The sequence below is a fragment of the Salminus brasiliensis genome, chromosome 9, assembly GCF_030463535.1.
Source record: "Salminus brasiliensis chromosome 9, fSalBra1.hap2, whole genome shotgun sequence".
Taxonomy (NCBI): domain Eukaryota; kingdom Metazoa; phylum Chordata; class Actinopteri; order Characiformes; family Bryconidae; genus Salminus; species Salminus brasiliensis.
Genome location: NC_132886.1, coordinates 16,371,655 through 16,384,755, shown reverse-complemented (window position 1 = coordinate 16,384,755; position 13,101 = coordinate 16,371,655). Strand labels below are relative to the sequence as shown.

The window sequence follows — 13,101 nt, the reverse complement described above, 5'->3', positions numbered from 1 at the left end:
TAATAAACATAAGAGACATACTGGTCCAGAATCGCCGGTGGGAAGAATAAACGCACGGGTTTATCTCGGTTTCAGGCTTGGTTTCTTTTTTAGAGGACGCCATGTGTATGATTTTTCCTCTGGCACACTTTCTTCTCTGATCGCTATCTCTCGTCTCTTCCCTGTACGTTAGTATGTACAGATCTGATTGGCTGAGTAGTGACGTGTGTTATGTACAACACATGCGATTGGTCTGTGAGTTTCCTGGGCCGTTAAACCAGTATCGCAAAAGCTACAAAAGTTACACCGGTTAAAATAAACACTTAGTCAAACACTCTCAATAGTTTATTGGTTTTAGCATCTGGGTCTTTTGTCTGGGTTTAGACAAAAACTACTGAAGGGGGGTCTTCTACTGAACTCAAGACCAACAGGGCCTGAGAACTTATCAGATTTGTGGTGAATTTGGAATAATTTCTTACACACAATATTGGCTCGAGTCTTGTTTTTTTGGCTCAGTTTTGTTAAGACCAATTCTACCAATGATACAATGCTACCAGTGCTGAAGGGATGAAGGCAAGCTAATGGTTCCTTCCAAAAAACATTAAGACCCACTGCAACTTTCAGACTGACACTAATGCAACGTCATTATGCAGCTGAACACGCTTGGAGAAGAACGATAACTGTCTGATTCTCTTCCATCACCTTCCATCAGATATTGGATTCCTATATTGGCTAACACTGTGCCGTGTGATGTAGGAGAGGGAGGGTCAACCTACCCACCCAGAGAGAGTGAGGACAATTGTGCTCTGACTGTGCTCTCAGCCTTGCATTGCTTTGGCGTTACTGCAGATTGAATTTGCAGTTTCCCAATGATAGGACAAGTGTCAGGTTTGTTTTGTAATGTGTGATTTTTTTTCATGATTTCATTAGAAGTGTATTTTATTTTTTATTTGAAGGAACACACATTCTCTCTCTTTCTCTCTCTCTATCTCTCTCTTTCACTGAATAGCTGTGGAGTGTGGAAAATAAGTTAATGTGCCCTTGAATTGAACCAGGGATAAAGTTCATTTGTACATCAGTGGCAATCATGCCATGGATGATGAGAAGGATGTGTTTGGTTGGTGGAAAGGTCATAGAGGATTAAGCAGTTCTGAAAGTAGAAAGTGGGTAGATGTTTTCTGACAGGTACAATCAGCAAAAATATATTGAAAATCATAGGAACCAATAAAGGGGGGGGGGGGGTGTTACCACCAAGCACAAGAAAAGTCATGGTTGTGAAACTGGATATTCAAAGGGGTTTCAAGCTGCAGGGTTGCTACAGCAAACAGAAACATTGTGCTGCATCATGTGTGCATTTCGTTCTCTGAGTTTCTCCGTCCCATGGGGTTGATAGATTACTGATTTTCCTGTCAAATTGGTTTAGTTTCGAAAATGCAGCCACAGAAGAAAATGAAATTCATGAAGTGATTCATTGTAGAGGTATTTTCTAAATCAACCATGGTACCAAAAATGTTTGATACTTATGAGACAATACTGATTCTACTGTTGAATATTTGGCAACACCAGCAGAGCATGATGTTTAGTATCTTATGCAAATGTGTTAAATTTCAGCTTATCCCAGCATAAAACTTCAAACATTAACTCAAGAATATTGATGACAAAGTAAGTCTGTGATAATCCATCTCCGTTAGTGCATGCAAGAATCAGCAGCTCCCATTGGGCCTGGTCTTAAAGTCAGGTCTTACAGTCATAGGTATGAGTCAGGTTTGCGCTTCCATTACATCCTCGTGCTGACTTCTAGCAGAAACCTGACCAGGGAAGGTCTACATTTTTTAAAATCATTACATCTTTAAATGTACACAAGTACTAGAAGTTGTGACTAACGTGAGGAGTTGTGCATTGTCGTGTTTCTTGCGGGATTTGAGCTTCTGTCTCCACTGAAGAAAAGACCACAGAGTTGAGTTGGGTTCCTCATTGATGATGCAATGATCTCGATCTGTCCACACCTCCAAACCAATCAGAGGCACCCGGATATTCAGAGCCCTGTAGAACTGACCAATCAAAACACAATATACAATCAGTAACATGACCTACTGATTATTACTGAAGCTTATGACAAAGCAAAACTGAGTTCATATATGAAGAAAACCTGATAAATTCAGACATGTTAATGTTCCACCCACTGAGAACAGAATAGCAACTGAACAACAGAAAAACGTTCATAAGCTCAAGTTAACAAGTGTGTTGATGCTCTTGCATACCTTATCAACGTAATTGGCGATTTCCATAATTCTTCGTTTTGTTTTTTCAATGTCCCTGTTTTGCTTCTTGTACTAAAAACATAGTAAGACATTATGAGAAAGGCTTGATAAACATTATTACATTATTACGTCCTTTATTTTTTGACTTAACATGAATCTGGCAGTTGTTTTTTAGACTGTGACCAATTGTCATGTTGAGTGGTCCAAGAGAAATACTTGATTTAAGGTTCTACTAGATATTAAAGCATTAAGAATTTGATTGCATTCAGCAACAAGAGAGGTCAACATTAGAGAGGTCGAGATGTTGGATGGTCACGACCCAACTCATCCCAAAAGTGATAGAGCACCATAACTCCAGAGAACACAGTTCCACTGCTCCACACCTCAAAGCTAGGGGGCTTCATACCCCTTATCTGCTCCACAGTCTCCATTTCGATTGCCAATAGTTCTACAGGGACTAGGCATTTGTACATTTATGTCAGCAATGGGTGCAAGTAGTTGAATGTATTCATTAGAAGGCGTGTCCACAAACACTGGGGTGTGTGTCTATGTATGTGTCTGTATACACCTTTTTTAATTATACTACTTAAAATGCAAAAACAACTGTATAATTGCACTGTATAATAATACGACACAGACATTTTAAAACCTGTCGACACATTTCCAATGACAAATACTAGACAAAAAGACCAACAAAAAGACATATTTAAATAGGTGATGCTATTCAAGCATCAATGTGCTGGATCAGACCGGGACACTTTCACTTCACTTAGTAGCACACAAAGAAAAGCAAGAACACAAAAGACAGAGAGAGAAGATGAGAGAAAGTCAAACACTATTAGAACACCACTTGCTTGGTTACTGTATGTAAAGAAAGAAGGCGATCATTAAGCCTAAACCTTTGCTAATTTCAAGTTCAAAGCTTGTGTCTGCTCTTCCTCTACCTCCCTTTTAAGACTCAGATTAGCCGTTGCCGAGTTATGGGTGTGAACATTGCATATCATTTTCTCCGCTGTATAAGCTGTAATTAACATAGCTGTGGGTGCAAAAGGATCATGGGCTTACCAGTGCGTTGTCAGCTACTATAAAAAGCTCCATGTACTTGGTTGTGCCCCCGGCATTTCGTTTCACCTGTGGAAGTACACAAAAATAAGGCTAAGAATTTTTTTCATTATTATGCACACATAGAAAAGTGTATGATTTACTTTAAAAACTAGATATGAGCTGGATAGTGACACTGAGGACTGTAATGAAAAAGTACTAGCAAAAACAAAGACAACAAACGTCTTCTTTAAATTTGTACTCCAAGTATGCATAAAAAAATAAAGTAACCATTCAGATATGTTTATACACTATGTGCCCATTTGTTTGTAGACACCCTAACCAACATTTCACCTAAAGTCTCCTGCTGAATGAATGTTGGATGATTAGTTCTGCATCAAAAACAATTCAGGTCCTGTATCCAGATCTATCTCTCTGGAAAACACAGTCCCAATGTTCCACTGACCAGTGCTGGGGGGTTGACAGCCCTCTAGCCAACGCCTGACTTATGCCCCAGTCCGTAATCAGTTAACTAAAACTGACAACCAGATTAGTTGGCAACTAATTTAATAGTTGAGAATAGTTTAAAAGTTTAACCATAACAGTGTGTAATACAGTTTTACTGCTGCTGTTCCTTTTTACAGCAGTAACCCCCTCAATCTTTACACAGAGCTGCCATGAAAACATACAGATTGAGCAGCTGTCTGTCATGTGAAAGGAGCATGTGGATAAACTGTTACAGAGTCAGAAGGAAAACTTGACTATACATTTGTAACGTCATCACTCTGGTGTGGAGAGTCCTACTCTGTGGAGAGTAGAGTTTTAATCTGTGATGTGGGAGTCTTATATGGACAAGGATGGAGTGTTAAAACAAGAAATCTTCAAGTAAGTCAACCAAGAGATGTTAAAATAAATAAATGAGGAGAATGGCCACAGGTTGTTGTAAATATGTAGTTTTAGCAGTGATTCACATCTTTATGGATTAAGACACACCCTTTAACAAAAAGAGGCAATTCCTTGGTGTCTACAAATACTATATTAATAATATATTAGTGGGAAAATTAATTAAAACAGTATCTTAATTATTAGTAATTATTAATTGTTAATTGTTATGCATTTACTTAATTGTTAGTAAATGCATAAAATAATCTCAATCTAAATTTGAAAGCAAGCTACATAAGGGTTATTTGGTAATTGAGTGATTCATAATCAGAATAATTATATATTTGTTTTAATGATCACTAGATCTATTAAAATTGTGGTTTGTTGATATTCAGTTAAAACAATCACATACACAAAAACACATACATACATACAAGTATGGCCTTGGTTTGTATGGCCTACACATGACTACAATCTTTGACAGTTTTGTAAAAAAGGAAAGATCTTCATTTAGTATTCTTCCTCATTCAGTATCCTTCCTCAGTTAGGCTCAATGCAAACATCAAAACACTGACATCTGTGAAATGGTCATATTACAAGGCAATGATTTTAAAATATGGGTATAAATGAGTATTCTATCTGAAAAAACCTGAGTCACAAGGTACGTTTATTCTTCCTAAGCCTTTGTTTTACATTTTCATTTAGCTGGAGCTTTCATGGCAATCATAAGGAAGTACATTTAATAGGAAGTAGAAACAGCAAAGAAGAGTTGTGGGTGTTTAGGGTGGCAGTGAATGCAGAAAGGCCCTGGAATATGTCGCCGGATAAAGGTAATTGTTATAGAGAGGCAGTCAATAACTGAGCCAGCAGTGCTGCTGTCCTTGTGTCATTTCCCAGAATCCCCATCTATACTAATCTTCCAGGCTGATTCTGCCTCACTATCCCGCAGCACGATGGAGACGAGCTTGTTTTCACTAAGAAGTAATGAAAAGTGTCCACTCATTTCAAAGCCTCATTAAGTCAGCCAGGGCTGGCCATTTAAATCTGTGTGAGCTGGTGTGTGTTCTATAAAATACGCCTTTCGAGTGAAAGACGAGTGAAAGGGAAGGAGTAATTAGGTTGATTTGCATACGTGAGTCATTGATTCCATCTCAGAAAGTAAGAGTGCTTTTTGATGAATCTTCTTGAGCAGCAAGCCAAAAAAGCATGATCCAGTGAGTAATAACCGACTGTGCCAACAGATTTGCTGCGTATGGAAAGATCTTGGGGGGTGGGGGGTGGGGGGGGGGAATCCATCTTTCACAACAGAGAGCCATTAGAAACTTCTCGTCAACATCACAGATTAGAAGTATTTCGTGAAGATCTTTGAGGCCTGTGTGTTTTCTTGCCTGAAAAAAATGAGCTGTTGATTTCCTGGGGCTCTGGCGAGCCAAGATACACAACGGACGAAAGCGCTGCTCATTAACTTAAAATGCCTTCATCAGAATGTCATATTTGCTTTTCTCAACAGAGACTAAATGACTTTACCCAATATTAACGACTGGATTGAAAAAGACATATTAAAGCCATTCGAACTAATGAAGACAGCAGAATGGGTCCATTGCGTTTACTGGCTTATGACCGACCTTGTGTTGCTTATTTAGAACAGAAAACACGAGGAGCTTTTGCTCTCCTAAGCAAACAGGATTACTGTGTACACAAGCCCCCAAAAAAACGGCAAACACAGAGCAGATGTTAGAAGCCTTTTATCGTCTGCACTCAAGCTCGTCCTCAGTCTGAATGGTTGCCCTGGGCTGAATGGGTAACCAAGGTTAACCTGGGCTGAATGGTTAACCGAGCTCTGAAACATCAAGCCCCTTGGTTTAGCTTTCAGTGTGGGGTCCCAGAACGTGCCTGCATCAAACCCCAGACCGCGGTGAATTGCAGAGTTGCAAGTGCCGCCATTTCTCAGCGGAACAAAATGTTCCTGTACATGAGTGCTCCTGGTTCAATAACAACACAAGCATGGCAGCGCTGAGAGCGCGATTACACTGTCACTCGACTGTGTGTGAGTGTGTGCACAAGAGGTTGCCTCTTTGATTACGTTACATGCAATTGAAGCCATGAAGCACAGCAGGCAAGACCGAAGTCACTTTGCTAATAATGACGATGACTCATTGTTATTCATTATTAGCTAAAGACACTCACACATTATACTGAGGAGAGCTTAGGGGTGCTTTGTGGTTTAACTCTTACCTAAAGTAAGTCTTACCAAATATATTGCAGGGGGGATACATTCAGAGACAAGTTGAGGTATTTTATGACAAGGCCCATGAAACAGTACTTCCAAACATCTTAGTTTTGGGTGCTCAAAATCTCCAGTTTTTGTGTGAATGGCAGTTGTAAATATAGCAAAGGTGATGCATTTTAAAAGTAATGTATTGGGGCACCTGCTCATTCACTGAAAAAAGCTTATCCTGCTTTTACTGGAGCATCTGTCTAGAAACTGTAACTAGATTTTGGAGCATGACTGCAGGAATCTGCATTCAGTGACAAGAATGTTGGTTAGATCAGGATGTTGGATGATCACCAACCCACCTCATCCCCAACTCATCCCAAACGTATTGAATAGAGCACCATTAATCCAGAGTACACAGTTCCATTGCTCCACAGCTACCTGGCATTAAGCACTAGAAAGTCTATTCTATTGGCAATACTTCTTTACACAGACTAGGCAAGCTGTGTGTGCATTTGTACATCTGTGTCTGCAATGGGTGCTACTTAAAGTGGTACACATTAGAAGGTGTGTCCACAAACATTTGGACATATAGTGTAATAGTGTGGACATAGTGTACATATCATAGGTGGAGTAACATTTCTGAGCATGTGGAGTTGTTGTGGGTTTTGGTGGGCTGCTGTGTTTTCTACCACTATATAAAAGAAGCATGATACTACCTGTATTGTTGGGTGCACTGTGCTAGTTTAACAGAGAATGTGCATGCATTCAGAGCACAGATCGTTTTGTGAACAGCTTATTAATGAACAAGATTCAATGGCTTTGTAAGGTTGTGCTCTTTGCATATATAGGTAAAAGTGGTGATAAAATTAAGATGAAGAATAAAATGAAAAGAAACTTTATAATGAGTGTATTTGGTTAACAGACCCTTTGATGCAAAGGTTTAAGGAGGCTGCTGAACAGGTTTTCATGTCCAGTCTGATGGCCATGTCCACATGTGCCACCTTTGATTGGCAGGTTGTCTGTGTGGTAGAATGTGTGGTGGAGAATCTCCTGTCCTCCTTCTGGCTCCAGGTAATATGTTTCACTGGAGTTCAGCACAATCAGGCCCCTGTAAAAAAGAATGACAGACATTAAGGACTTTCACAATTATCTAATAAACTTGATTAATCAGTTGGAATCAATCAGGAATCATTTGTAAGCAATTTGCAGAAAGTAGGAAACACAGCTTGATGGAGAGATTCATTTCTATAATTAAGTCTTTTTACCTCTACAGGGCTGAATGCTCTGCTGGCCAAGCATTCACAACATATTGGGCAAGACTCATAAAACGCACCGGTAGATTTCTCATGAAGTGAAGAGAAGATGGACTTAACTAAATTTAATTTTGTACGTTTTTAACTCATGTTTGGTCTGACAGGTCTGACCTGGTCACACGTTTTGCAAGGTGCAATTCTGTTACTGCTAAAGAGTACATTCACCCTCAATATCAGCGGGTTTCCTGCCCTCTCAGCATGTTTGAAAAATGCACGTTTAGGGGGTCAAGATTGAACGTGTGGAAGTGGGACTTTGTGAGGAGTGAGCAGGGTAGAAAAGCAGCAAATCAGGCGTCACCATGGCGACCAGCCAAAATGTTAACATTACGACATTTATTTGTGTTTTTCAAATATTAAAGTTCATGTTAAACTACAGGACCGGAGCTTCCAGAAAACAGTGAAATACGACACACATAACACACACATATGGCACATGTGTGTGTGTCATATTTCTCTATGAAATCCTAGACCTGATCTACACTACATCTGTAGAGTCAGCTGTAGTATCCATCCTTTAGATCACAGTGTTTACAGATCCACTGGTTTTGTCATTTTTAGATTCATCCAGGAGATCCAGTCAAAGCATGGATTTAGCTGTATAAAGCCTCTTACACTATATTTCAAAATGTGACATGTCAACACAGAGTAAGCTCATTCTAGACTGCTAAACAAACTGCCCTTTGGACAGTAATAGGAACACCAGAGACGCATGAACAAGAATGAACAATATCACAATTATTATGTGATACAATCAAATAGCAACACACATCATTAAAGATGCTTCCTGATAAGACTGGGAAAATGGTCCCATACCTGCATACATATACGGCACCAGTCGAGTCAAGTATGAACACCATAGGTAAAATGTCCTGGCTGTTGGGTTTCAAGTGGGCCTAAGTATAATAATAATAATATAATATATATATATATAGAGAGAGAGAGGACACTGGGGATCACCACAGTTAGGATGTCATGGCTGGGGGAGTCTGAAGCAGGCCTAAGTTGTAGGGCTGGGGCAATGTGTCAAACCATGCAGCCACAGTATGTTAATGTATGATTTGCACATACACATTCACTTATTTAGCCAGATCAATATCTTAATAGTCAAATCACATGTACGACCAAATCACCTCCTTTCAATTCAACGTACAACTTAGGCCTACTTGAAACCCAACAGCCAGGACATTTTAACTACGGTGTCTTCTTTTTTCAAAACAGAAATATGGTCACCCCAGCATTTGGATCAAACATTTTTAAGATGATGATCAGCACACATTCAACCAGGTGTGTCCAAACTTTTGAGAGGTACTGTGATTGGAAAAGACTAAGTATTTATGAAATGTTTTTCAATTTAAATGTATTTAATCACACGTATTACTGAAAATCTGACTATCAGCTAAATCAGATGACACAATGCGCTCACAGATAGTGTATTGTATAACAGGTTATGCCTAAGCAGTTGGTTCTAGTTTACCTTAAATGGTTAAAAAGGCTTCCTAAATTATTTTTCATACGGTAAAGTATTTAGGAAAGAATCACAGTAGAGAAGTAGATTATATATATATATACCTATTAATGATACATAATCGATAGTAACAACTTTACAGACAGTGTGTTTCCAAAATAAGTTTTTTTACAGCAAACTTTGCTGTGGGTAGCAGGCATTGAAGAGTTGCTTTTCTATTAGCCATCAGCAGGGGGCTCCTGAAAGACCAGATGGTTATCATGGTTTTGGCCTTAGGCAAAAATACTAAATCAAGGCAATTAAAAGTAGAATAACTAGTAGCTTATATGGGCTCGATATAATTACTGGTGACACTCAATTCAATGTTTAATGGTGGCTGTTTCTGTCGCACCATCTATCTCATTTCCAACACACACACACACACACACACAGTGTGGTGAGTGGAATTTTAATAACTCTGAGGCCTTTGTCTGGCCACAGTTTGACTGGTAATTGGCCATGAGTGGAGTGGGCTTTACTGTAATGGTAGCTATGCGTTTTCTAATCACAGTGAATGGGAAAGCCACTCAGAAGCCCTCACATGAACCACTGCTTGTATGTTCCCTCAGAGCATTAACAAAGTTGAAGGTTAATTAGCTTTTTGAAAAATGTTATACAACAATATCAGTCATGTTCTTCACATCTCTGGAAAGATGTTTTAAGGATGTTCACACATGGTATATTAAAAAAAAAAACATCTGAACAGTCATCTCAAATACTCAACACCAAGCAAAAACATTGACTGCTCAGTACCATTTTCCAAATCTATTTGTTTGTTAATTGATTGAAGACATTTTTTGTTTATGCTGGAAGGCCTAAACTTCAAAATGACTGCTGTTCTTGCTTAACCAGCGGCCAAAGCCTCAAACTGGGAAATTGTGCTGAACGTTGCTTGACGCAGATCCCGGTCACTAAAGCCTCAGGCAAGTTTGGCTTTCCTTTTAATTGCTCTGGCATGACCCTTATTATGTTTTCAAACATCGTTCCGTTTCATAACGGCCATATTTTTTAATTCCTCTTTCATTTCCACAGAGCTTTAGAGAAATACACATTGGCCATTTTCACCTCCACTGACTCCCACAGCCTGACTCAGCCTGAAACAGGACTTGTAGTGAAAGTACATGACAATGTATGTTCAAGTTCAGGTTTTTATGTAGATATTGCCACAATGCAGCTTTACAAAGGCCCGTGTCCGAGCCCCAAGTGAGCAAGCAAATGGCAACAGTGGAAAGGCAAAAAAAGGAACCAAGACTCAAATGGCGAACCCTTTGTCCTCCAGTCAGGACAAAAGCATGAAATAGTGACTGGAGGATACACAGTAATAAAAAGCAAAGCAAGCCTAAACTTACACAGAAGAACTCAGATGTTAGAAGTCTCATCTTCATGGGCATTGAAATTAGATGATGATTGCCATGTTAATATAAATATGTAAAAGAACGAAGGCTGATTGTTTATATTAGTAGTAATGGTTTTGTTAAGAGACTACAGAGGGACCAATCTTATCAGGGGGATGACTGGAGCAGGCTGGGTTGATTCTCAAGCCTGGCCAGAGATGGTGGTGATGATCTGAAGGGTGGATTACAAGGTGTTTTCTGCCTGATGTTACCTTATGTACCATTTTTAGGGGACCAATCTCCACCCTCTCTTTATCCCTTAATCCAAACGTCAGTCCAATTAAAAATACACATTTTCTTTCACATTAAACACTTTACACTAATCAGTTATAACATTAGCACCACCTAATATTGAATAGGTTCCCCTTGTGCCACCACAACAGATCTAACCATTTGAGGCATGGACTCTACAAGACCTTTCAAGGCATCCTGTGGTATCCGGAACCAAGATATTAGCAGCAGATTATTTCAGTCCAGTAAGTTGTAAGGTGGGGCCTGCATGGATCGAATCAATGAGCCTTAGGTGAATACGGCCCGGTTGTTGGTTCACAAGTTGTTCTTTCCTGGACCACGTTTGGTAGCGACTGACCACTGCATACCAGTGTGTTACTTGCTGCACACTGTGGGTTCTGTTGCAGAGTCTACCCATCGCAATTTGGCCTTTGTCGAAGTGGCTCGGATCCTTATGCTTGCCCATGTTCTTGCTTTTATAACCTTAAAGAACTGACTGTTTATTTGCTGTCCTTCACAGATGGCACTGTAGATGAAGATAAGCAATGTTTTTCACTTCACCTGTGGTACTAATGTAATGGCTGTTCAGTGTATATATCGACTCTATGGACAGTGCAGTGAATGATACATTTTTTAACCTTTTTTTTTACATACAACACCAAATTATTGATTTCTGGAACTCTGGACAACTGGAATGTCCAGTTGTAGGTGCTTCAAAGTAATCCATAAAAGCCATAAAATTGAAAACCTATAACTACTCCTTATTACTCTCATTTTTACCAAAGGCTTCAAAATGAACTATCATTACTCATCTGTCTGTTTTCTTAATTGAAGGACCTTTGTCGGTATCTCTAGAGACAGCCTCTTGGGGATTGCAGTTAATAACGCTGTCATATTAATATCTCTATCAAATACGTTCTAATAGTCAGAACATTGCGGAGAGCACAGAGAATGTCTGATGAGTGATGACTGGTGTACAGAGTGTCCTCCATCACTATGGACGAACACTGTACATTCTGTATGCCTGACTTAAGCACTGCTTTATGGCGTTCATTTCAATCCTCTCTAAGCTCTTTCTCCCACACAGCGTTTTCAAGCATTGTATATAGAAGCTGCCAATAACGCTCTAGTACTCTAACGCTGGCTCAAGTAAGATTCAGCTCAATCCCAATCTAGAACTTGGAAGAAAACATCAGCAGTGCGCTTTCAATAACTGCACACTTGAACAATACACCACAGAGTCGCCAATGGCTGCAACTATTATGTCAATAGATGCCGTTCTCCATGATAAAGTACATTTTGTCGTAGGTCCTTGAATGAGAATTCAAATCTATCTGGGCCAACTGCTTAAACTCACGCGGGAGACACTGCACAACCTTGGTCATTCTTTGCATTTGCGACAAACAAACTTGCTCACTGAAATGTAGAACAAGGATGAGCATTTACATTACGGCATTTGTCTGACACACTTGTCCAGACTGACATACAATTGAATCATGTTACATAGTTATATAGTCACATGTAGCATTCAGATTCTTGCCCAGAGGAGGGTGGGTACCCCTTGTGAGTCTTGATTCCTCCCAAGGTTTCATCCTTGCTACTGTCGTCTGTGGCTTAATCACTGGGGTCTTAGGTTTTCACGCCTTCCGTGTCTTCTGCGTAGTCTAAATAGCAACGCAGACAGGCATGATGGTCTCGAAATGAGGTGTGTTCAGGTTTCTGGTGTATTGCTATCTTGGCACTGACTAAAAACAACCTAGGCAGATGTTCATTGCATAGCTTGGCAGTGAATTATGTGCCCAACGCGCGTACACTACCGCATGTTACACACACAGACACATGGACAGCAGTGAAACCCTTAGCCGGTGCCATTTGGCAGCTATGCAAACTTTTACATTAAACATAAAACAAAATAAAATAAAGTCATTCTAGAGGTGAGGTGCACCACCGCATCAGCAAGCCTTCCCAGACCGTGCTCAATGTGCCAATGAAATAGCAATCCACCAAAGTCAGACCACACCTGTCTCTTAAAGGGAATGGCAAGTGAAACGCTAATTGGTTTATTGCATATTATGCCCAAAAAACACAAAAAGTTTTCGAATGGCCAGCATGCGTGAAATTGATTAGGTATTTTTACAATAATTTTACTTTCAAAACGCACTCAACACTGAACTGAAGTTCTGCTCATCATACCAGCTGAAAATGAATGCAAAATAATGACCGAGTCATTCTACTAAATGGGTGCAATTTTCGTCCGCAATGTTTTATGACATGCATT

The 13,101-nt window shown here is 39.7% G+C and overlaps 1 protein-coding gene across 3 annotated transcripts in view; it reads right to left on the bottom strand.

Annotated features, from left to right (window-relative positions):
- adam19a (ADAM metallopeptidase domain 19a) overlaps positions 1-13,101 on the bottom strand; it is a 106,064-nt gene that overhangs the window by 25,666 nt on the left and 67,297 nt on the right. For all 3 annotated transcript variants that reach the window (XM_072687590.1, XM_072687592.1, XM_072687591.1), the window contains exons 6-9: positions 7,306-7,489; positions 3,306-3,371; positions 2,241-2,312; positions 1,864-2,030 (exon numbers count right to left, since the gene is read on the bottom strand). In XM_072687590.1, the coding sequence (XP_072543691.1) occupies positions 1,864-2,030; positions 2,241-2,312; positions 3,306-3,371; positions 7,306-7,489 (489 nt within the window). The remainder of the gene's footprint in view (positions 1-1,863; positions 2,031-2,240; positions 2,313-3,305; positions 3,372-7,305; positions 7,490-13,101) is intronic.